This window comes from Megascapheus bottae, chromosome 9, assembly GCF_031878675.1.
Source record: "Megascapheus bottae isolate mThoBot1 chromosome 9, mThoBot2.hap1, whole genome shotgun sequence".
Classification (NCBI taxonomy): Eukaryota; Metazoa; Chordata; class Mammalia; order Rodentia; family Geomyidae; genus Megascapheus; species Megascapheus bottae.
In genome coordinates, this window is record NC_143517.1 from 36,200,786 (window position 1) to 36,226,973 (window position 26,188).

General features: G+C 38.8%; 2 protein-coding genes across 3 annotated transcripts in view; both read right to left on the reverse strand.

The window, feature by feature from the left end:
• Positions 1–26,188, reverse strand: part of Rad54b (RAD54 homolog B) — a 75,435-nt gene that overhangs the window by 46,295 nt on the left and 2,952 nt on the right. For both annotated transcript variants that reach the window (XM_090339067.1, XM_090339068.1), the window contains exons 2-3: positions 25,414–25,564; positions 22,790–22,955 (exon numbers count right to left, since the gene is read on the reverse strand). In XM_090339067.1, coding sequence (XP_090195193.1) covers positions 22,790–22,955; positions 25,414–25,548 — 301 coding nt within the window. In that variant the 5' untranslated portion in view covers positions 25,549–25,564. The remainder of the gene's footprint in view (positions 1–22,789; positions 22,956–25,413; positions 25,565–26,188) is intronic.
• On the reverse strand, positions 162–7,482 carry Fsbp (fibrinogen silencer binding protein). Its single transcript, XM_090339069.1, has 2 exons — positions 7,076–7,482; positions 162–1,642 (listed from the first exon to the last, which is right to left on the reverse strand). The coding sequence occupies exons 1-2, from the start codon at positions 7,447–7,449 to the stop codon at positions 1,117–1,119; spliced, it is 900 nt and encodes a 299-aa protein (XP_090195195.1). The 5' UTR covers positions 7,450–7,482; the 3' UTR covers positions 162–1,116.

Sequence of the window (26,188 nt, forward strand, 5' to 3'; positions counted from 1 at the left end):
TGAGGCTGAGATCTGAGGATCACGGTTCAAAGCCAGCCTGGGCACTAAAGTTGTGAGACTCTTATCTCTAACCACTAGAAAACTGGAAATGGCCACTGAGATTCAACGGGTAAGTTGGTAGCCTTGAGCTGAAAAGGTCAGGGACAGTGTCCAAGCCCAGAGTTCAAGCCCCACAACCGACCAAAAAAAAAAAAGATCTTATAAGACCAACAATTAAACATACTAGAACAAGTGGGAGAAGATAATGAAAAATATTACTATGTCAACCAATCAGTAAATCTTATGATCTAAAATGAATATTAAATATTTAGAAAAATTATATCAAAAAAATAAAAACTGGTTAGGAGTGTGGCCTAGTGGTAGAGTGCCTGCCTAGCATACATAAGGCCCTGGGTTCAATTTCTCAGTACCACATACACAGAAAAAGCCAGAAGTGGTGCTGAAGCTCAAGTGGTAGAGTGCTAGCCTTGAGAAAGCCCAAGGACAGTGCTCAGACCCTGAGTTCAGGCCCCAGAACTGGAAAAGAAAAAAAGAACAAAGAAAAACTAAGATAGTAGTACACACCTATAATCCAAGGAGGAAGGTGAAGCAGGAATACAAGAGTTGAAAGCCAGCCTGGGATATATAGACTGTCTCAAAAAATACACATTACACAAAAAGAAAGCCTCACACCTGTAATTCCAGCCACTCAGGAGGCAGAAATCAGAAGAATCATGGTTCAAGTCTAGCCCAGGGGAAAAGTTAGCAAGACTCTCTCTCAATAAACCAATCTGTCTGATAGTACACATCTACAATCCTAGATGCAAGGGAAGCATGGGTGGGATAACCACAGGCCAACGATAGCCCCGGTCAAAAATGAGGCCCTAAATGAAAAAACTAAAGTATAAAAAGGGGAGTAGGGAGACTGGTGTAACTCAGGAGGCAAAGTGCTTGCCACATGTAAGGTTCGCAATTCAAACCCAATAAGAGAGAGTGTTAAAGGTTTTTCCATAATTGAGATGAGCAACATTTTTCAAGAACCTGTGTTTTGCTTCAGGATATTTCCAAGTTTAGTAATTTTGGTCAAAATTAAAAGAATCATTAATATATTTTTTTAGTTGCAAGATTAAAAAAATCTTAGAGACTATTGTATCCTGGTAAATCATGCCGTAATCGAATTGCTTTCAGCTTCTCCACTTCAATTTTTGCTCTTAGTAGCTCTTCCTCTAGTTGTTGCCTTCTTTTCAATCCATCCCTCTTCTCCTGAACATATAATCCAAAATTTTTTTGATTTTCTAAAATTATTTGATGCTCCTCATTTAACATTTGCAGAATCTGAGGATCACACCTTAATAGTGACCTAAAGTGCTGTCCACTCTCATGCTGAAAAAAATCATCTCTCCTTGGAACAGAAGATGGAGAGGAAGTCATTCTCATATCAACAGAGGAAAGAGAGGGTGACAAAGATCTGTCCATAACATGTACTAATTCATGCTCTTCTCTTTGCTCTAAAGTATCACTGTGTTGAGGATTGAAAACCAGTGGAGGTGGTGGTTTAATGTCTTCTTCTTGCTTCACTTCCACTGTAATAGCAACCGGATGGTGATCCAACATTACCTGCAGTGAACTGGTACCAGCCTGTGCAGCCTCATCCAAGTTTGCACTACAGCATATAAAAAAAGCATTATAAAATGTAAATAAAAGTATAATTTCATACTTAACATACATTAAATTCTAAAGCTTTGAGCATGGTATGGTAGATTATACCGATAATCCCAGCACATAGGAGGCTAAAGTAGAAAGATTAAAAGTTCCTGGATAGGGTAGGCTACATATTGAAATAGCTTTAAAACTATTCAGCCAGGCACCAGGGGCTCTCATCTATAATTCCAGCTATTCAGGAGACTGAGATCTGAGGGGAGACTGAGATCTGAGGATTGTGACTCAAAGCCAGCCCAGGCAGTAATGTCCGTGAGATTCTTCTTTTTTTTTTTTTTTTTCAGTCATGGAGCTTGAACTATGAGCCTTGGCACTGTCTCTGAGCCACTTCTGGCTTTCTGGTAGTTAAGGGGAGGTAAGAGTCTCACGGACTTTCTTGCCAGAACTGGCTTTGAACCATGATCCTTAGACCTCAGCTTCCTGAGTAAGAAGGATGACCGGTGCCCAACTCCATGAGATTCTTAACCACCAAAAGCCAGAACTGAAGCTGTGGCTCAAGTGGTAGAGCATTAACCTTGGGGAAAAAAAAAAAAAAAAGACCAGAACAGTACCTAGGCCCTGGCCCTGAGTTCAAGCCCCATAACGCCCCCCCCACACACACAATTATTCAGAAAAAAAAATGAATAAAAGGCTTAACCTTGGGAGTTTGGCCTAGCACTAGAGTGCTTGCCTAGCATGCATGAAGCCCTGGATTCAATTCCTTGGTTACCAAACACCCAGAAAAAGCCAGAAGCTGTGCTATGGTCCAAGTGGTAGAGCACTAGCCTTGAGAAAGCTCAAGCTGAGTGTCCAGGCCTTGAATTCAAGCCCTAGGACTGGGGGGAGGGGGGGACAGGGAAGAGGGTAAACCTTAAGAATAACAAAATTATTATGATTAGGATAGCAATAATATTGTTTCATTTTGCTATATTTTATGGTGCTAGAGAATGAACCCAGAATCTAGAGAATGCTGAACACTCTTATACTGAGCTACCACCTCAGCCCTCCCCATCCTTAACTTCAAAATCAGATTTTTAATAGCATAGAAAGTTACAAGTATTATACAGGGTATGGAGGTAAACAAATTCAAAATCCATTTTTATGCTCTCAAGGAGACATCACTTACCCTTACTGTTTAATTAGAAAAACCATTTTTCCCAGTTATAGTTTGATGTATAGGGATAAAATGGTTAAAGGGTCCTTTCATCCTTGTTATTCCCAAACCTTAGCCCTAGACTTTCCTTTTTTTTTTTTGGCCAGGCCTGGGCCTGAGCTCAGGGCCTGAGCATTATCCTTGGACTTTTTCAAGGCTAGAGCTCTACAACACCACTTCTGGATTTTTCTATGTATGTGTTACCGAGGAATCGAACCCCAGTCTTTGTGCATGCTAGGCAAGCACTCTTCCACTAGGCCAAACTCCTGGCCCCTAGACCTTCCATTTTTATACTGCTAGATTGCTAGATTGACTTAAAGACATTCAAGGGCCATGACATCTAGGAAAGTGGTAAAAGGGAGGTATTAATTTCTACATTTGCCAAAAATAAGTGATTAAATAATTTTGTGTTACTTTGACAAATGCTAGCAAAAGGTTTTAATATTTCAGATCAGTGGTATTCCCCCTTTACTTATCCTGAACCACATGATTCAGTGGTTCTTTAAGTCTTTCAACTATCAAGTTCAGGTCACAGAGCAAGCACTAGTATAATACAGTGCTGAATTACATACAGTGGTACTTTCAGCACCTAGTATAACACACCATTGTACTTAAAGTAGGAACTCTTAATTTGTTGGTTATACTGAATATATGAATGAGCACAAAAAGTAAATTTTATTTATTTTATTTTTTTGTACTGGGGCTTGAACTCAGAACCTTGTACTCTCACTCAATTGCTATCAGGATGATAACAGAGACCAATCCAGGTAAAAAATTCTTGTGACTAGAGTTGGGAATGCAGCTTAGTGGCAGAGTGCCTGCCTAGTATGCAGGAAGCCCTGGGTTTGATTCCTCAGTACCACATAAGCAGAAAGAACTAAAAGTGATGCTGTGGCTCAAGTTGGTAGAGTGCTATCCTTGAATAAAAAGCTCAGGAACAGTGCCCAGGCCCTGGTAAAAAAAAAATTCTTGTGACCCCTCCCCCCCATAAAAGCTAAGCATGACAACATTGGCCTACAATCCCAGATACAAGAGCAACAAAAACAGGAAGACTATAATTCAGGTGAGCCTGTGCATAAAAGTCAGATCCTATTGAAAAAAAATAACTAAAGCAATCATAGACCGGTGGCACAGCTTAAGTGGTAGAACACATGCCTAATAATTGTAAGTCACTGAGTTTAAACACTAACATAAAAAATAAGTAACAGTTATAAAGGAGGAAAGGATTATCACAACACAATGGAAATATGTTAACTTTTATTTTTTCCCCAATTATGAGGCTTGAACTCAATGTCTGGGTGCTATCTCTGAGCCCTTTTGCTCAGGGACACTCTACCACTTTTGAATCACAGCTCTCCTTCCATTTGAATGATTATTTGGAAACAAGGGTATCACAGGGACTTCTCTACCAATGCTAGCTTCAAATCGAGATCCTCTTGAGTAGCTAGGATTACAAGAGTAAGCCACTAGCACCCAGCATATTAACATTCTTTAGAGAGTATTTTATAAAAGACAAGGAACATGGGGATATTTTATAAAAGATAAACAACAGTATATATAATTTAAACTCCTCATGGCATTTATTCATGGCAATAAATTACCAGGAAATATTAGATATTTGCCTTAAAGAAAGTAACTCAATGAGACATACAGTATATAGTGAAAACATAATTATAGACTATATAATTCTCTCACCTTTTGTTTTATCTATTTTTATTTTATGGTTTTCAAAAGCAAAATTATGGACTATAAGTAAAATTCAAATTAAAAAAGATTTACTTCTATTAAAAATCTATAATGAGGGGCTGGGAGTGTAGCCTAGTGGTAGAATGCTTGCCTAACATGCATGAAGCATGGGTTCGATTCCTCGGTACCAGAAACTCAGAAAAAGCCAGAAATGGAGCTGTGGCTTGAGTGGTAGAGTGCTAGCCTTGAGCAAAAAGTGTCCAAGAACGTGCCCAAGCCCCATGACTGGCAGAAAAAAAAATCTATAATGAAAACTGGAATAGGAAAACTATATCTAATTAGTATTCCAAATTAGTATGCATGGTAGAGTATAAACATAGACATTACACTCCCATGTAAGTTAAGATCCCATTCCATTTTAGCTGAAACATTCCAAGTGAAGCAAAATGAAGTAAAAAAATTTTACAGAAGGCCACAAAAATGATAAAGAATTCTAAAATGTATGAATCTGAATTTAAAGAATCAAACAGGCTGCCGGGTGTGGTGGCTCACACCTGTAAACATAGCTACACAGGAGGCTGAGATCTGAGGACTGTGGTTCAAAGCCACCCTGGGCACTAAAGATTCTGAGACTCTCATCTCCAATTATCACTAGAAAACCGGAAGTGGCATTTGAACTGAAGAACTCGGGGATAGTGCCCAGGCCCAAGACCAAAAAAAAGGTAAAAATAAATGTAAGTTATAAAAATAAACTTACAAAACAGAAATATATTTTAAATAATGCAAGTTGAAATACTTTCTCATAAAGGAAGAGTTTGATGATACTGGGTAATATTTATGTAGAAACCTAATTAAAATAACATAATTATAAAAAGAGATAATTAAGTTTGAAAATGATGTCAATAGAATATACATTAAATAAGCTATCATAGATAAAAATTTAAGAATACTCTTTATATTCTTCCTTTTAAAATCTAATAAAAAGGTATTATTTAAATATTAAAAAATCAATTCATTTTTACCAAGATGATGGCATCAAAAAAACTTACGTGCATGTATACAGTATATGTATAAATACACCAATAGTCAAAATGTAAACAGATATTTATAGTATTTCTCTTCTATACTCATTGTATTTTTCAAATATGCAGCTACAAAACTATAGTTTCTATGTAGTTTTCAATTTACAAAAATTTATATTTAATAACCAAAAGGTATGGTTTTTACAACTGTAATATAAAAGTACTGTTCTCTACAGTTGAGAACAGTGGAACCTAATAAGTAGAACAAGTTTATTGTGGAGTTATTGAGGAAGTAACATATTAGAATCTCACTTGTCATCACAGTGAAATTTTTAACTGGTTGCCCCAAAAAGTAATCCAATGTGTGTATACATATCCTAGATTCCACTAGAGAATTTTTTTAATTGCACTATAAATTAAAAACAAGTAGTATTATGACAAGCTAGGTTCAAAACTATTTTCCTAGTAAACTTCCAAAATAATAGATTTTGTTCAATAAGAAGTTCTTTGTCTCCTTCCTTAACTTCAAAGAGATTTCACAGGTAATCAGTAATTTTGCTTATACAATACCTTACCTACCAATAAGAAAGAAAGCTTTGTTTGAGAGGCTCTTTAACTAACATGGAGTTTACCAGTTTGTTTAGATTTTAACCTAAACTACTACAGCCACCCTTTTTATTTCTTGCCAAGAGCAGAAATTTAAATTAATGAGAAGGTAAAAGTTTTGAAGATTCCTAGGCAAATAGTTTTATATAACACAAATTTAACCCCAAAATTATTTCAGCCCCAAAGAACCCAACACCGTTCTTAAACTAAATTTTGATATCCAGTATGAGAAAGCTTACCCCGTTTTATATGACCCAAGATCAAAATGAAACTACACCACTGATAAATATAAATTAAAACTTTTAGTTTTATTAAGTAACCTGAATCTCCTAAAGTCTCTCTTCCTTAAAATCTCTATTTAGCTGTCTCCATCTTATTTTAAATGTTAGAAAAGTCTCTCTCTCTCTCTGTATATACACATATAATCATGACCTTAATAAGTTTAATTGTGATATTAGCTCAGTGCATATTCAATAAATATACAGTGACAATTTATTTTTTAAAAAAGCAGTTTGCATTTTCCTTTAACTGCTAACTTTATATAAATTTTTATAGGAAATTTAGAAATTCAGGAAAACATTATCTTAAATTAAAAAAGGTATCTCTCAGAAACAAATAATTTAATTTTGAAGCTCAAAAAGTTTATGAAGTGATGTCAAAAATTTCATTCCATTTATTTTTCTTTAATCTTTACTTTCAGAAACTAAAGGTGGGAAAAGAGAGGATAAGACAGTAAAAGTGGGCTTAAATCAAAAGCAACAGAAAAAATTCATTATAGCCCCACTTTCTTTTTCTAAGAAAGCAAAACAAAGACACTATTCTTTGCTCCGGAGTGGGGATGCTTGCTATGCATATCTCTATCACAACTAAGCCAAAGCCCAATAGATAGGAGGCGCCATAATTTTCCACAACAAAATAAAATAAAGCTTACCTTTGTATGTGGTTCCTGTCTCTTACCAGGCAAAAACTGGATATCTGGGGAATCATCTCCATAACTTTCTTGGTTGGCTCAGAAATATTGCTTTTAAAATCTGATTGGGCCTCTTTTTGCTGCGATAGTTCCTGTTTGGCATATTCTTTGAGCCTTTTGTAAAGTGTACGTAGGCCCTGCGCTGTTCGAGGAGGGCGGTCTACTCCAATTGCATTATAGTTAACTGCTATGATATCCCAACATCTATTTTTTTCTACTATTACTGAATGCTTGTTAGTGTGTTCTTCGAGAATTTTCACATATGGCTTCACAAGCTTTAGCAAATCAAGCTTTTCAGATAAGGTAAAATTGGAAGATCTAGCCTTTCCTACCATTGTTCTCTTGAAATTAAGTAAGCAGTTTCTGAAACCACCATGCAGCCTTCAGCTCTGCTCAGCTCTTTTCACAAACAGAAAACAGATCAGGCTTAACTAGGCTAGCCTCATTTAGGCCCACGCCTACAGGGGAGGGTTTATTAAAATTCCTCCAGCTTAAGCTGACGCAGGTTCAGGAAATCTGCTTAAGCCAAGCCTGACCTACATAAAGCTTCTCACTGAAGAAGACAGGAAGGCACCAGCAAAACACACTTATGTATGAAGAGAACAGCTCCAGATAGGATTTAATGCACAAAGGTCTATAGATAAGCAAGGAACACAGCTCAAAATTAGCTAATTTAGTGAGAATATCGAATTCCCAAACATGTATGCCTGGCTGATGAATGAAACTGCACTGCGGTATCAGTTTAACAAAAACAAAGGAGGAACTGTTTTGTGCTATTTGTTTACAAATCCAGTAGACCGAAAACTGAAAGACATGGGTGGTGAATGTAAGGATTCCTAACAGAGATCTACACCGTTTCTGAGCTGGGTGTTCTCCCTCAGAAAATCTGCATAATGCTGGTCTTGCTGTCAATCAGGAATTGCATATCCTCTAGCTAGTTAGGTTACACCCAGCTCAGACTCCACAGTAAAGCTAAGCTTCTCCTTCATTTTACAGTCTACTGGAGTCTCTGCATATTTTTTAATTTAAGAAAAAAAATGTATGTTGAACATTAAACCAGATTAAAATTGTGTTTTAAGGCAATGGCTTTATCTATCATATATATGGATATACTAACTTGATTTATGATGCATTAAAAAAAAACACTATTCATGGTGAGAAGCAGCACAATCATGCTATAGCTAAACAAAATCACATTTGTTAAAACAAAGGAACAGGATTTTTTTTATTTAGCCAGAATCACACAACCTGGACTGTGAAAGGAGAGGCCTAATTTTGCCATATGCAAACCATCAGTTCCCATGCCTAATCCTAGCTTGAAAACATACGATAAATAATAATACAAGCAAAATGAAACTCTTCTCTCATTATACACGTTTCATTAGAAAAGTGAATAAAAACATATCGTAGCCAGGCATTGTGGTGCAGGAGGCAGAGGCAGAAGGATAGTGAGTTGAGGGCCAGCTTGGGCTACATAGCAAAATCCTATCTCAAAAAAACAACAAAGAAACTGGGAGAAAGCAAAGGAAGGGGTGACATTGCCCAAGAAGAATTGTACCCCTTACCTGACTTATGAAATGGTAACCCCTCTGCACAATACCTTAATAATAACATTACATTTTTAAAATAAATCAGTGTTTTAACTGCTGGGTGGACCTCAGAATTAGCATTTGTGTAGCATTCAAAAGATCCTAGGTTCAATCCTTAGTACACCAAAATATAATAATAGTAACAGTAACAGCATCACTTGAACAGAGTTCAATTCTATCATACAATTAGCAAACACTTGCTTTAAAAAAATTCCTAAGCATTGTGCCAAGACAAAGGAAACAAGTGAATCTAGATACAACTACTAGATGGGGAACTGTATTTCCACAGAAATACTACACTATAAATTCTCAATTGCTAGTCCTGGGGCTTGAACTCAGAGCCTGGACACTGTCCCAGGCTTTCTCAAGGCTAGAGCTCTATCACTTGAGCCACAGCACCACTTCTGTTTATTTGGTACTGAGGACTCAAACCCAGGGCTTCACGCATGCTAGGTAAGCACTCTACCACTAGCCACGCTCCCAGCAATTACATAATATTCTTTTTTCCTTTTCTTTCTTTTTTTTTGGGGGGGGGGTCAGTCATGGGACTAGAATTCTGGGCCTGGGTACTGTCCCTAAACTCTTCAGCTTAAGGTTACTGCCCTACCCCTTGAGCCATAGTGCCACTTCCAGCTTGCTAGTGATTAACTGGAGATAAGAGTCTCGAGGATTTTATGCCCAGGCTGGCTTTGAACCTATGATCTTCAGATCATAGCATCTTGATTAGCTAGGATTACAGTTGTGAGCCACCACAACTCAGTATTATACAATATTCTTAATGCATCTACCTGTCATAAGAAGTATCAACCCACAAAAAGAAAACAAGATCTATAACATTTTAGAGAAAGTTCAATCTGTACTTATTCAAATGATACTTTTCCATTCAGTTGTAAACTGAAAATTGACCCAATCCCACAGCTCAATCAGTCATTTTAGTTTTTTGTTTTGTTTTGTTTGCCACTTCTGGGGCTTGAACTCAGGGCCTAAGCTCCTTTGTGCTCAACTCTATCCAGCTACCATTTGAGCCACAGCAATCCTTCCAGATTTTTTTAATTAATTAATTTATTGACATTGATTTTTATATCATATTTCAAATGTCATGTTTAACAAACAAGTATTCAAAAAGGAAATCTCTATATACAATCACTGGCACTTAGATTTTAGAACATAATTAAAATTAGGCTGAGGGTTTGTATGTCATAGATACATATTAATCTATGTACAGGCACTGGTGGCTCATGCCTGTAATGGTACTGTCTCAAGTTCTAGAGCACTAGCCTTGAGCAGAAGACAGTGCCCAGACCCACAGTTCAAACCCCATGACTGACAAAAACAAACAAAACAATCTCATAGGAACCTTTCTGCCTGGACTGGCTTCAAACCATGATCCTCAGATCTCAACCTCCTGAGTAGCTAGGATTACAGGCATGAGTCACCCATGCTTATCTAGAAGCCTGGGGTTTTGTTTTGTTTTGTTTTGGGGGGGGAGTTGTGCACAACCAAGGGCCAAATTCAGGGCCTTGCATTTCCACTGAGCTAAATCTCCAACTCCCCATTCTAGTTATTTTTGCTTTTGTTTTTGTTTTTGTCAGTCCTAGGCTTAAGCTCAGGGCCTGAGCACTGTCCTTGGATTTTCTCAAGGCTAGAAACTCTATTACTTGAGCCTCAGCACCACTTCTGGTTTCTTTCTATGCATGTGGTACCGAGGAATTGAACCTGGGTCTTCATGCATGCTAGGCAAGCACTCTACCACTAGGCCAAACTCCAGGGCCTCTAGTTTTTTTTATATACTTTCAGTAGTAAAAACATGTGGATGCCAGTGGTTCAAATCTGTAATCCTAGCTACCCAGGGGGTTGAAATCTGAAAATCATAGTTGAAAGCTAGTCCAAGCAGGTAAGAGACTTTGCCCTGAGCAAAACAAATCTCTGGGATAGGTCCCAGGCCCTAAGCCACAGGACCAGCACCACCCATGCCCCTGCCTCCCTGAAAATACAGTAAAATAAAAAAACCAAGGAAAGCAAAAACTAATTATATTTCAGCAGCTCATGTGCCTAGCCTTCATAACACCCTGGGTTCAATTCTCAGCACCTAAAGACACAAATAAAAATAAAGGAAAGTAACTGTCTAAGAATTACCCACCATTATAAATCCATTCAACTACTGAAAGGAAGTTCATGACCAATGATCACTATGGGAAAATAACAGTGCTCAGAAAATCAGACAAATAGACAAAATGGACATGATCACACTAGATGTCATCTTTTTATTCAGATTCAAAACACATTTTAGTGATGGGAACTGGCTTTGGAATGATGTATAAATTTCTTGGTTATAAAAAGCAGTTTTAACAGGTCCCTTCCTTTAGTATCACTCTCAGAAAACATTAAAGATAGCTTGATAGTAGAGATTTGAAAGAGGTCCAGTCATTGACCTAATTAACTCCATTTGGTTTCTGATTCCATCTTGTTTGATTTCCTTCTTTATGTGGTCTTCTGAATCTTTTCTCCTACAGTTATTGGTTCTCAGGAACAACAGGCCAAATGTATGAAAACCTTAAGAAAAGGGGTTGAAATTCTCCTAAAGCAAGAGACCTTCTGGACTCTTGAAGTTCTGTAGTTCTGTGTGGCTGATCTTTAAATGGCAGCCTCAAGTAATGATTCCAAAGACAACATAGAATACTACTCTCAATAATTCCAAATCCTTGCTTTTATTTTCTCTTACAGAAACTGCCGTAAGCACACTAAAGGAAGATTTGGAGGATATTAGCTCTCTATCCTACCCCGTGTGATCATACTGTTAACATGTTCTGCCATCACTTTTCTTTCTTTTTTCTTTTTCTTTCTTTTTTCTTTTTTGTGGATCATGGGGCTTGAACTCTGGGCCTCGGTGCTGTCCCCGAGCTCATCACCTCAAGGCTACCACCCCATCCTTGAGCCAAGCCCCACTTCTGGTTTTCTAGAGGTTACATGGAGATAAGAATCTGAGGTTCTTTTGTGCCCAGGCTGGCTTTGAATCTTGATCCTCAGATCTCAGCCTCCTGAGTAGCTAGGACTACAGGTGTGAGCTACCGCACCCAGCTCTGCCACCACTTTTGATACCACTTAGAGTTGAGCTTTTGCCCTATCTCTGCTATCAAAATGAATATAAATATAAGCTTACAAGACACAGTCTGTATTTGACAAAAATAAAAGGACAAACAGAACATAAGAACAACAACAACAGGGGGCAGGAGTTTGGCCTAGTGGTAGAGTAGTTGTCTAGCATGCACGAAGCCCTAGGTTGGATTCCTTAGTACCACATACATAGAAAAAGTTGGAAGTGGTGCTCAAAAGGCAGAGCACTAGTCTTGAGCAAAAGTGCTCAAAGACAGTACCCAGGCCCTGAGTTCAAGCCTCAGCACAAAAAACAACAACAACAAAAACTGTTGCAACCCACTGTGACCAGGGACAAGATGGTAATAGAGATGGACCATAGAACTGAGGTTTGAAGTACAAAAGACCTGAAGTTTTCCCACAACTTCAGATCCCAAGGTAACATTAATCTAGATTCTTGTGCAGTTCATACAGGGAAGTACAAGCAGAAAGCAAAGTATAAACATCAACAGCCAGTATTTTGTACACAAGTGATAAATGGCTTCCAGATCTTAGAAACTAACCATAAGTGGTACACAACATACAAACTGCATAAGACTTAATCTACCCCCAGGTTCCCAGGCAATTTAGGACCAAATTAGCTCATACCCAAGGGTAGAAAACAAATTCCTGGGGGATGGGAGTTTGGTCTGGTGGTAAAGTGCTTGCCTAGCATTCACAAAGACCTGGGTTCAATTCCTCAGTACCACATACATAGTGGTGCTGAGGCTCAAATAGTAGAGCTCTAGCCTTTAGAAAGCCCAAGGACAGTGCTCAGGCCCTGAGCCCAAACCCAGAACTGGCAGAAAAAAAAAAAAAATCAAATTCCTGTTAAACCAGAACTGACTGATCTCTTCAGTAAACTCTCTGCATTCCAAGAGTTTTGTTGGGGGGTGGGAGGGACTTTGGCTTGGTGGTAGAGTGCTTGCTTACCATGCACAAAGACCTGGGTTCAATTCCTCAGTACCACATACATAGAAAAAAAAACAAAAAACAAAAGTGGTGCTGTGGCTCAAGTAGTAGAGCTCTGGCCTTAAGAGAGCCCAAGGACAATGTTCAGGCCCTGCGTTCAAGGCTCAGGACTGGCAAAAAAAAAAAAAGTTTTGTTGGGAAAATGGCCTTCCACACTTAGCTCTTACAGTTCAGCTTTTCAGGTCTCACAAAAACCAGTTGGAATTGGCCAAAAGCACAGAAGAATTTACTATGTGAGGCAGAAACCATTTAGCGAAAACTTCTTTACCAACACACTTTCAAAGTTTCTTTCCTTCATTCTCCTCCCTCCCTCCCTTCCTTCCTTTTTCTTACCAGTTCTGGGGCTTGCACTTGGCCCAGGCTCTCTCCCTGAACTGCTTTTGCTCAAGGCTAGTATTTTACCACTGGAGCCACAGTGCCATTCTAGCTTTTTCTGAGTAGTTTATTGGAGATAAAAGTCTCACAGACTTTCCTTTCCAGGCTGGCTTTGAACTGAGATCCGCAGATCTCAGCCTCCTGAATGGCTGAGATTGTAGGCATTGAGACACTGGCAGCCAGCTTCTTTCATTCTTAACCAAACTATTTAGAAAAAACTGAGCATGCCTGGAATCATTCATTCCAGATGAAATAGGTGCCATGACAGGCTGTAAATCTGCAGACAAAGAGCTAGGCCTAAATTTTGCTTTCCCACCAATGAGTCCTCTGCCATCCTATAATATTAGGTCCCCTAGCAATGACCACAGGAATGCAAAGAATGTGGGCGGAAAACAACAGGGTAAAGGAAGACATCGGAACCAATCAAGACACGACAAATCTCTTTGTTCAAATTCTATCCAACCAGGATATAGTGTAATGGGCCCTCCCCTAAACCTCCTACAATCCCTAATAAAAACCCCATCCCAAAGCCATTGGGGGCACACTCTTAGCTAGCGCACTGGTGTGAGTCCAGGCTCGAGCTTGCCCTGCAATAAAGACCCTTTTGCTTTTTGCATTGGTGGTGGTCTCCTGGTGGTCTTTGGGGATATCTCTCTATCTGGGTATTTCAATTCCATGACCTTAAGCTAAGCATACCTAAAAATTCTTCCTGAACTATGACCTCAAACTGAAGAGTCCGGGAACAACACCCAAGCCGAGAGTTCAAGCCCCACAATCGACCAAATAATAATAATAATAGCCAGGCTCAGTGGCTCACACCTATAATCCTAGATACTCAGGAGGCTGAGATCTGAGGGTCAGGGTTAAGAGCCAGCCTAGTCCTTTTGGACCTCAGGCTCTTATCTCCAATTAACCTCTAGAAAACAGGAAGTGGGGCTTGGCTCAAGGGTAGGGTGGTAGCCTTGAGCTGAAGAGCTCAAGGACAGTACCCAATCCAAGTTCAAGCCACATGACCCACAAAATAATAATAATAATAAAAATAAAAAGTTCTATTACCACTTATCAGAGGCATACCAAAAACTATAATTTCAATAAATAAACCTTTAAGGGACACATTTAAACTCCCTCTAAACTACTATCGTATGTTGAAGAAAGTGAGAAATTCTCACATACACTAATGAAGACAATTATATTAAAGTATAATGCCAATACATCATAATCTGACAACTCCTGAAAAATATTCATATGTGGAAATCCATTATAAAGATGTTTTTAATATTTAAAAAAGAAAAACATGGCCAGTGCTATTAGCTCACACCTGTAATTCTAACTACTCAGGAGACAGATCTGAGGATCACCGTTCAAAGCCAGCCTGGGCACAAAAGCCCATGAGTCTCTTATCTCCAATAAACCACCAGAAAACTAGAAGTGGCTCAAGTGGTAGAGCAATAGGCTTGAACTGAAGAGCTCAGGGACAGCACTCAGGCCCAGAGTTCAAGTCCCAAAACTGACAAAAGAAAAAGAGAAAGAAAAACACTTCCGTAGCCTAAATAGCTTGATATATTCATAGCATAGTATGTTCTATCGCAATTAGAAAGAATGAAATAAATCTAAATAACCTATGCATTCTAAAATAAAAACTAGCCAGGTACTGATGGCTCACCTTAGCTATTCACATGAATGAGATCAGAGGGTGGAGGTTCAAAGCAAGTCCAGGAAGACAAAACCAAGAGACTCTCATCTCCAACTAACTAGCAAAAGCTAGAAATGGAGATTTGCCTCAAGTGGTAGAGTGTTAGTCTTGAACAAAAAAATCTAGCATAGAGCATGAGGCCCTGAGTTCAAGCCCTGGTGCCAGCCCAAAAATAAATAAAATAAAAACTACAATCTCCAAGACATGCTAGTGAAAACTGCAAACTCTCCACTCCTTTCAAAGCCCTTCACTAAGAACCTTGACTTCTTAGCAACCTAGGATCCTTATCCCAGATTCCTTTTAAGATCTTGTCTGAGCTCTTGACAGGAAAACTATCAAGAGTTTACAATTTATTTTAGCCTGCACCTGAGATTATAGGCCTCTAGTCTTCTTAGACTTCTTACTTAAAAGTGTTTATAGATGAATCCCTTCCTAGTCCCTTTGAGATATATGTGTACCTACTACTATAAATCAGAAGTCTTTCAAGAATATGAAAACTATTCCTTTGAAATGGTTTCAACAAAGACAGGACCTCTGACTAACATTCTCCTTGAGCATACAGAATGCTTAACTTAAATAACTTCAAAGCTAACAGACATAGCCAGCCTACTTAGATCTATACTTACCAATTAGTCTGTTTGTTTGGGCTTCTAGAATACCATAAACTGAGTGGTTAGTAAAGAACAAAAGTTAAGCCAGACACTGGTGGTTCACATTTGTTATCCTAACTACTCAGGAGGCTAAGATCTGAGGAACATGGTTCAAAAGCCAGTCTGGGCAGGAAAGTCTGTGACACTCATCTCCAATTAACCCCTAGAAAACTGAAGAGCTGTGGCTCAAAGCGGTAGAGCACTAGCCTTGAGCAAAACAAGAGCTCAAGGATAGCACCCAGGCTCTGAGTTCAAGCCCGCAACTGACCAAACAAATAAAATACCTGAAGTTTATTTCTAGTTACTATCCACATGTATCCCATAACATCATGTAGTAAATCTAAAATATACACAATATAATTTTGCTTTTGCTTTTTTAAATTTTAATTTATTTGCCAGTCCTGGGGCTAGAACTCAGGGCCTGAGCATGGTCCTTGGGCTTTCCTCAAGGCTAGTGCTCTACCACTTGAGCCACAGCACTAGTTCTGGCTTTTTCTATGTATGTGGTACTGAGGAATGGAACCCCGGTCTTTATGCATGCTAGGCAAGCACTCTACACTGTGGAATCGAACCCCAGTCTATGTGCATGCTAGGCAAGCACTCTACCACTAGGCCAAAGTCCCGATCCCTTTGCTTTTTTAATATGGAAGGAAGCCTTGCGCTAAATGATCCTGAGTGAGATGTACAGAAGATTTTTCTCCATACTTTAATCCTGTTATGCTAAAACAAATCCTTGCTAAAACTTGAAGAAAAAGAAAATATCTTGAATAATAAGCCTAGTAATTTTAAGCATACCCCAAGATGTACTGGAGATATATATATAGATAGATAGATATAGATAGATATATAGAGATATATAGAATTATTTAAATAATTATATAATTAATTGTTTTGTTTTATTTATTTTTTTAAATCAGACTGATTCCAGGATAAATGTGAAGAAATGCATTCACTTCCTTCCAAGGTAGTAACTCAAAAGAACAGTCCCACTGATTGCCTCAAATGCCCTTCTTTATCATGAGAATAAAAGGCAAATTAGTTAGGGGAGAATTATCTTCAATGCTATTTTTACCATGGGCAGACATATACTTATCATGTTTCCTCTCTTTAGAAAACTGGACTTCTGACATTGGCCAAGCAATTTTAATCAGGTTAATAGTAAGCAGTAAAAATATATTACATGAAAATGTTTTATTTTACATGTTGAAGGTGGTTTTCATTGTCTTCATTTGTGAGTGAGGAAGGAACCATTCATGAATCTTCTTTCTGGATGTGGAGTAAGGTACATACTGTTCTAGAGTTCCACTTGGGTTTAACTGATGATTTGTCCAGTGAATTTATGGTTTTGTTGTTGCAAGGATCGTTTAAGTCATGAGTGAGTTTTATGGACCATAGACAGTACTATTGTAACAGTATTTATTTCCTGACTTTTGACAGTTATACTTTAGTACCTGATTATATAAGAGCTTGATCTAGTTTAAGAAACAAACACCATGGAGCCTTCTCAAAAGAAGAAGCAAGAATAGCCAATAAACACATAAAGAAATGCTGTATATCCCTAACCATAAAGAAAATGCATTTTAAAACAATACTGAGATTCCATCTCACTCCATTATCAAGATTGGACATCATCAAGAATACAAACAACAAACCTGGTGCAGGTGTCTCACATCTGTAATCCTAGAGGCAGAGATCTATGGATCACAGCTAGCCCAGACAAGAAAGTCTGTGATACTCTAATCTCTAGCCACCAGAAAATCATAAGTGGAGCTATGGTTCAAAGTGATAGAGAATTAGCCTTGAGTGGAAAAGCTCAAGGACAGTGCCTAGGCCTTGAGTTCAAGCCCCAGAACCAGCACACACACACACACACACACACACACACACACACACACACACACACACACACACACACACTGGGGGGGGGTTAGGGGAAAGGAAAGAATGCTATTACATTGTTGATGGGAATGTAAACTAGTGCAAATACTCTGCAAAGCAGTGTAAAGATTCCTCAAAAAATTCACCTATAATTCCGAAGATACCACTCTTGAGCATCTCCCCAAAATATTACATAATAAAGATATGTTCATGTTCATTGTCATACGATTCACTGGAGTTAAGATATAGAAAGAGCTCAGATACCCTACAACAGATAAGTAGATCAAGAAAATACGGTTCATACATGCAATGGGACTTTACTCATCTATCAGAAAGATTATGATGTTATTTGCAGAGAAATGAACAGACCTAGAAAAACTATGTTAAGTGAAGTAAGTCAGGCTCAGAGAGACAAACAGTGCATATTTTATCTCATATGTGGACATAAGATTTAACCATACAAATACATGATAACATTTACGGGGTTATATGCATATACATACAAACAAACTGATTTAAGGAGGGTATACTTAGAGGAAAGAGTCCATTGGTGTAACACCTCTGAACAACTAACAAACCATTCAACAAAATGAATATCAGAAAGCTAAAGCATTTTGGATGGACATACAAATGAAGGAAGAAAAGGTGAGAAAAATATTATATAGTCATTATATTCAATGGGTACTATGTAACTATATAACTTGAGGGTAGGGTTGGGACGAAGAAGGGAGAGAACAATACATGGGGTGACATTGACCAAGGTGCATTATATTTATACCTGACTTCTGGAATTGAAACACCTTTGTACAACTACTTAATAATAATATTTTTTTGAAACAAGAAACAAACATTGGGACTAGAGGTGTGGCTCAAATGATTAAGTGCCAACTGTGAGCAAAACAGTCAATGAGAGCTTGAGGCCCTAAATTCAGGCTCTATTACTGGCACAAAAAAGAAACACACTTTAAAAACAGGAAGCGTGGCTCACTGGCAGAGCATCTGGCCAGAAAGCATAAAATCCTAAATTCTGGGGCTAGAAATACGCTTTAGCAGTAAAGTGCTTGCCTAGCATGCATGAAGCCCTCTGTTCAATTACTCAGTACCACATAAACAGAAAAAGCTAGAAGTGGCACTATGGCTCAAGTGGTAGAGTACTAGCCTTGAGCCAAAGAAGCTCAAGACCAGTCCTCAGGCCTGAGTTCAAGACCCAGGACTGGGAAAAAAAAAAAACAAACAAAGCTAAATTCAAACCCTAATACTCAATAAATAAATAAATAAACACGGCTAAGAATACAGGAAGACCAAAGTCAATCAGTATAATAAATGCCCATAACTTATGATCAGCATCCTACTCCAAGATATTATTCTATTGATATATTTAAATGTATATAATATATGATACTCATTTTAGCCTTGTTTTAACAAAAACATCTCAAACAATCCAAATATACATTAGTTTAAAAATACACCAGGCGCTGTGGCTCATGCCTGTAATCCTAGCTACTCAGGAGGCTGAGACCTGATGATCGTGGTTCAAAGCCAGCCTCGGCACTAAAGACTATGAGACTCTTATCTCCAATTAACCACTAGAAAACCAAAAGTGGCTCAAGAGGAAGGGCAGTAGCCTTGAGCTGAAGAGCTCAGGGACAGTGCCCCGGCCCAGAGTGCAAGCTCTACAACCAATAAGAAAAAAAAAAAAAGTTTGGACCTCCACTTCTGGGGTTTTGAAGTTTAAATGGAGGAAAGAGTTTCTTAGATCTGCTTGGATGGTTTCAAACCTGGATCCTCAGATCTCAGTCTCCTGAGTAGCTAAGATTATAGGTGGGAGTCACCAGCAACTGGCTTAATTTGTATAAGAGAGCGAGAGAGCGAGAGAGCGAGAGAGCGAGAGAGAGAGAGAGAGAGAGAGAGAGACATGCCATATAATATTTTGATGGCACACATGAATGTTTGAATCAGATTAAACATAGCTATCTCCTCAAATATGCATTCTCCCTATGTCTCTCTATGGATTTGAATTCAAGGTCTCTTACTTGCTAGGCAGTCATTCTACCACTTGAGACAAAGCTCCAGTTTTTTTTTTGCTTTAGTTATTTCTCAGATATAGTCTTCTCCTGCCTGTGTCTCCCATGTAGCTAGGTTTACAAATGTGTACCATCATACCTAACTACCATATTTCTTTGTGATTAAAGCAGTCAAAATATTTCCTCTTAGTTTTTGAAATACCTAGTAATTATGGTTCTTTCTTGTCATTTTTTTAAACAATAAAACAGGAGAAATTTTTTTGATTATATTTGAAAGCTGTGTGACTATAATCCTAGCTATCCCAGAGCATGAGATCAAGGACAGCAGTTCAAAGCCAGACCTGGCAAGAAAGTCATGAGATTTTGATTTTTGTTGTTGTTGTTGTTTTTTGTGGTCATGGGGCTTAAATTCTGGGCCTGGGTGCTGTCCCTGAGCTCTTCAGCTCAAGGCTACCGCCCTACCTCTGGGCCTGGACACTATTCTGAGCTCTTCAGCTCAAGGCTAGGCCCTGGTACTACACTTGAACCACAGCCCCACTTCCCATTTCCTAGTAGTTAACTGAAGATAAGAGTCTCAGGTTCTTTAGTGCCAGGCTGGCTTTGAACCTGATCCTCAGGATCCTCAGATCTCAGCCTGAGTAGCTAGGGGATTACCAGGTGTGAGCCACCAGTCTGGATAAATCAAGAGATTCTTATGTCTAATTAACTACCAAAAACCTGGCAGTGAATCTGTGATTCAAGTAGCACAGCATTAGCTTTGAATGCAAAAGCTCAAGGGCAGGGCCGGGAGTTTGGCCTAGTGGTTAAAGTGCTTGCCTAGCATGCGTGAAGACCCGGCTTCGATTCCTTGGTACCACATACATACAAAAAAGCTGGAAGTGGTGCTGATGCTCAAGTGGTAGAGCTCTAGCCTTGAGAAAGTCCAAGGACAGTGCTCAGGCCCTGAGCTCAAGCCCAGGACTGGCAAAAAAAAAGAAAAAAAAAAAAAAAAAAAAGCTCAAGGGCAGTGCCCAGGCTCAAGTTCAAGCCCTAGGATCAGTACAAAAATAAAAGGAGACATAGTGAAACAGAAACATACTTTAATACATACAAGCTTGCATGTGATCACTTCAGAATGGATCAGATGTAGAATTAAAAGGCTATCAAAACGTTAATTATCTTGTCTAGGGGTGTGGATCAGCAGTAGAGCAGAGCCCTAAATTCAGACCTCAAGACCACACACACATACACACAAAAAAGCTAAGTACCTGTATATATTAAATGTCTCTCACATTCCCCTGCTTTTCTATATACTATATCCCTCTCCACTAACCCACCATAGAGAACAAAATGTTTCTCACAAAGCTCTTTCCCCCAATTTAACCTCTCTCTGAATAAGCCGAGTATCAGGAGGTTGGCATAGGTTTCCTAGCCAATGAATGCACTAAGTCAGAGAAGGGATTAAAGGGATTAAGGATTGAGTAAATTAATTCTCTTTTCAATTTATCTTAACTCTCTTCTCATATTTAACAGGCATGAGAATGAGAAACCACTATAGAACACAAAATAAAACATGCAAATCAGTAATGCAGTCTATATTATATTCCAGAGTTTAGGTATCATTCTCTGGTGAAGAGATTAGTTATCATGTTGGAAAAGAAATGAACACACTTGGATCATTATCAGTAAAGAACAGTAAGCTCTAGCAAAATAGGCTATTCACCTAATAAAATGGAAAAGAGAATAAAAGGAAGTAAGGAGCAAAGAATGGAGAGCAAATCAGTGAGTCAGAGCAGTAGTTACATTAACAAATCCAGACCTGTTCTTAGGGACCTTCCTAAACCTCATTCATGCACTAGTTATATCATTAGAAAAACACAAAAACAAAACACAAAAAACAAGCATAAAAACAGCACTAGGAAAAATGGTCAATAGGAAAATATAGAATCCCTTTCTGTCTCAGCAAAGAATGAGCTCATCCATCATTAACCATAAAGTTGAAGAACCTCCTTCAGAAGAGTTAAGTATCTTAAGGCATTACTGATTTGCACAGGTATCCTGAGAATGGTAGTTACTATTCTATAGCCCAACAATATCTTTCCCTATAAGCAATCTGAAGTATCTATTATAAAATACATAGTTTATTGGGCTGGGAGTTTGGCCTAGTGGTTGAGTGCTTGCCTAGCATGCACAAAGACCCAGTACCACATACATTGAAGAGCGGCAGCTAAACTGAACGTAGCTAGACTGAATCCATCTTGTTAAAGCAGCCTCCATTCTGTAAGAGGTAAGTCTGAGAAATCCCCTCACTGCCTCTTCTCAGGAGAACTGTAAGATGCTCCATCAGTTGTTTACTCAGACAGCTCAAAGGTAATCTCTAGGACAGCAGCTGTGTCCCACAGCTAGCAAGGACACCTAAGACTAAACTTCTGTGGGAAGCCATAACATAAGAAATTGTGAAATGTCTCTATGTAAACGTTAACTAAAACATGAGGCTGTGAGAATGAAAACTAAAACGTGTTTATTCTGTACTACAAATGCTGTGCTAATTCTGTACTCGGGCCTCCAAGCGTCACTGGTTTCTAAGGCGTGGAGAACCAAGATGGAGCTTGCTAATAAATGGCTATTTGTTGCTAGCATTGGTTGTGGATTCTGGAGGGATTGTGAACTTTGGGCACAACAACATAGCCAGGAGTGGTGTTGTAGCTCAGGCAATAGAGCTCTAGCCTTGAGAAAGTCCAAGGACAGTGCTCAGATTGAGCCCAAACCCAGGACTGGCAAAAAAAATACAAAATGTATGTATTATAAAATACATAATTTGTTTTGTTTAGGGATTTGTTTGGTTTTATGGTGTTACCTTGTACATGCCAAGGCATGTATCACTGAGCTATATTCATGTTTCATTACACAGTAATCTAATCACTAAAGACAAGTTATAATAACTATTATAACTGAATTATCAATAATCTAGTAATATTACACCAACAACTGTCAAATAGAATATATTACATTCTTTTTAAAGTAGACCGGAGCAAGTTTATTTGAAAGTGAAAAGAATAAGAGGGTCTAGGAATTTAGCCTAGTGACAGAGTGCTTGCAAGACCTAGGTTCAAGTCCTCGGTACCACATACATAGAAAACCTGGAAGTGATGCTGTGGCTCAAGTGGTACAGCTCTGACGGTGAGAAAACCAAAGGAGAATGCTCAGGCCTGAGTTCAAGCCCCAGGATTGACCAAAAAAAAAAAAAAACAGAAAGGAAAGTAGTGAGACTCTCCAAAGAGGGGTTTCAAAGAGAAATCCCTATGCTCATTCTTCAGTAATCATTTAAAGAATACTGCAATATGATGGTAACATATAAACTGGAATAAAAAGCACAGTCTTACCTGTATGATATGGATCTAAAGTCATTGCAGATGCTTCAAAACAATATTTACCACTAGGATCATCTCCATGATTAACTTCACTGGTGCTTTCTTCAGTGAGTGAAAGATTTGAACTGCACATTCCAGGATCATTTTGTGACTGGAGATGTATATTATTTACAGCACTCTAAAAAAAACAAACATACATTTTAAACAGAAACTACATAATTTCCCATATGTTTATGTAACATAACAGATTCATTAAAATGAACGATCAGGTTCTGTTATTTCCTGTCTTTTTTTGGCAGTCATGGGGCTTGAACTCAGGAACTCAGGGCCTGGGTGCTGTCCTTGAACTTTTCCCTCAAGGCTAGCACTCTACTTCTTTGAGTCACAGTGCTACTTCTGGTTTTTCGATGATTAACTAGAGGTAAGAGTTTCATGGACTTTCCTCCTCTGGATGGGTTTGAATCTCAATCCTCAGATCTCAGCCTCCAGACAAGCTAAGATTACAGGCATGAGCCATCAGTACCCAGCTCCAGTTTCTATATTTCTAAATCAAGACTACAGAGTTTTTAAACTTTTTTTTGCCAGTCATGGGACTTGAACTCAGGGCCTGGACACTGTCCTTGGGCTTTCTCAAGGTTAGCGCTCTACAACTTGAGCCATAGAACCAGGCTTATATGCCTGTAATCCTAGGTACTCAGGAGGCTGAGATCTGAGATTCTTGGTTCAAAGCCAGCCCAGGCATTAAAAGTCCAAGAGACTCATCTCCAATAAACTACCAGAAAACCAGAAGAGGCACTGTGGCTCAAGGGGTAGGGTAGTGACCTTGAGCTGAAGAGCTCAAATCCCACAACTGACAAAAAAAAAGTCATTCCTGGGGCCGGGAGTTTGGCCTAGTGGTTAAAGTGCTTGCCTAGCATGCATGAAGACCCGGGTTCGATTCCTTGGTACCACATACATAGAAAAAAGCCAGAAGTGGTGCTGAGGCTCAGTTGGTAGAGCTCTAGCCTTGAGAAAATCCAAGGACAGTGCTCAGGCCCTGAGCTCAAGCCCAGGACTGGCAAAAAAAACAAACAAACAAACAAAAAAAGTTCCTAGGAGGAACAAATGCAGCAATGGTACCCAGCAGACATTATACAAATTAACTATACAGGGAGGGAATGTGGCTTGGTCATTTACAAGTTCAACAGTTAGTAGGACTTTTTTCTTAATAGAAGGCTATTTAAAAGAATTTAAGATTTATCCAGTGTGGTGGCTCACACCTGTAATCTTAGCCACTCAAGAGGCTAAGATCTTAGGATCAAGGTTCAAAGCCAGCCAGGGCACAAAAGGACCTGTGACTCTTATCTCCAATTAACTCTAGAAAAGGGAAGTGGGGCTTGGCTCAAGGGTAGGGTGGTAGTCTTGGGCTGAAGAGCTCAGGGATAATGCCCGGGCCGAGTTCAAGCCCCATGACCAGAAAATTAAAAAATAAATAAATAAAAAGAATTTAAGGTTTAAATTAAATCGGTATAAAATCTGTCAATAAACAGAGAACAAATAATCATATCATCTTGGGCTAGCGGCAAGGTTCAAGTGGTGAAGAGCCTGCCTACCACACATAAGGCCCTGAGTTCAAATTCCAGTACAACCACAACAACAATAAAATGTTTGGGGATGGAAGAGAGGGAAAGTGGGAGAAAAACACGGGGAAGGGGTTATCAATGTTCAAGAGTAATGTACCTCTAAAATCTAAGTGCCAGTGATTGTATATAGAGATTCCCTTCTTGAATACTTGTTTGTTAAACACGTCATTTGAAATATGATATAAAAATCAATGTTAATAAATTCTTTAATAAAAAGAGTAATGTACCCACTACCTGATGAATATAACTCCAACTCATCTATATATTTACCCCAATAATAAGCTATAATTTTTTTTAAAAAAAGAGAAAAAATGTCATCTTTAACCAATTTAAAAATAAATTTCAGAGCCAGGAGTGTGGCCTAGTGTAGAATGCTTGCCTAGCATGCAAGAAGCCCTGGGTTCGATTCCTCAGTACCACATACACAGAAAAAGCTAGAAATGGTGCTATGGCTCCTGTAGCAGAGTATTAGCAGCAAAACAGTGCCCAGGCCCTGAGTTCAAGCCCCAGAATTGGCAATACATAAATAAATTTTTTTTTATTTTTTTATTTTTGCCAGTCCTGGGCTTGAGCTCAGGGCCTGAGCACTGTCCTTGGACTTTCTCAAGGCTAGAGCTCTACCACTTGAGCCTCAGCACTACTTCTGGCTTTTTTCTATGTATGTGGTACCGAGGAATCAAACCCGGGTCTTCGTGCATGCTAGGCAAGCACTTTAACCACTAGGCCAAACTCCCGGCCCCATAAATAAATTTTAAAAGATTTCAGAAGACTTTGTCATAGACACTAAAAAAAAATCCTATAAGCAGTTAAATATTGATAACTCTTTAAATGGCTTCTTTTCTTCTTTTTTTGGGTTGAAGTCCTAGGGCTTGAACTCACTGTTCCTGAGCTTTGGTGCTCAACACTAGCACACTTCTACTTGAGCCATACTTCTACTTTCAACTTCTTGGAAATACATTGGAGATAAAAATCTCACAGCTTTGCTTCTCATATGATTCCCTTTTTGTTTACTACCTGAAATAATTTTATATCTGGATTCAGCTTTGGATTCTCTTCATTCAGACTTGAATTACTTTTTCCTGGAGGTACAAACTTTGGTTTTTTGAAGGAATTCCTCTGCAATTGACTTGGTGCTGCAGATCGTCTCATCTTTAGCTGTACTAATCTGAAAATAATCAAAACAGAAATCACTTGAGTATGATTAGAATCGTCACCAAATATAAATAGTTCACCAAGTTGGGCACTAATGGCTCATCCAAGCTAATCAAGAGGCTAAGATCTGAGGATCATGGCTCAAAGGCAACAGGAATACCCATGAGATTCTTTTCTTTTTTTTGGCCAGTCCTGGAGCTTGAACTCGGGCCGGGACACTGTTCTTGGGCTTTCTCAAGGCTAGCACTTGAGCCACAGCACCGCTTCTGGCTTTTCAAGTGTATGTGACAACCAACACATCAAACCCAGGGCTTCATGCATGCTAGGCAAGCACTCTACCACTAGGCCATGCTCCTGGTCCCAAGTCCATGAAATTCTTTTCCTTTTTTCTTTTTTGTCAGCCATGGGTCTGAAATTCTGAGCCTGGGCACTGTCCCTGAGCTCTTCAGATAAAAGCACCACTTCCAGTTTTCTAGTAGTTAATTGAAGATAAGAGTCTCAAGGTCTTTAGTACCCCAGATGGCTTTAAACCATGATCCTTAGATCTCAGCCTCCTGAGTGGCTGGCTTTAAACCATGATCCTCAGATTTCAGTCTCGCCAGTAGGTACACTTACAGGCATTAGAGATTATAGCCAT

Excerpts from the sequence above, each read along its gene's own strand:
- Fsbp (XM_090339069.1), bottom strand. The coding sequence starts at position 7,449 with ATGGTAGGAAAGGCTAGATCTTCCAATTTTACCTTATCTGAAAAGCTT. Across the intron at positions 1,643-7,075 it reads GACAGGAACCACATACAAAG|TGCAAACTTGGATGAGGCTG; the intron begins GTAAGCTTTATT and ends TATATGCTGTAG.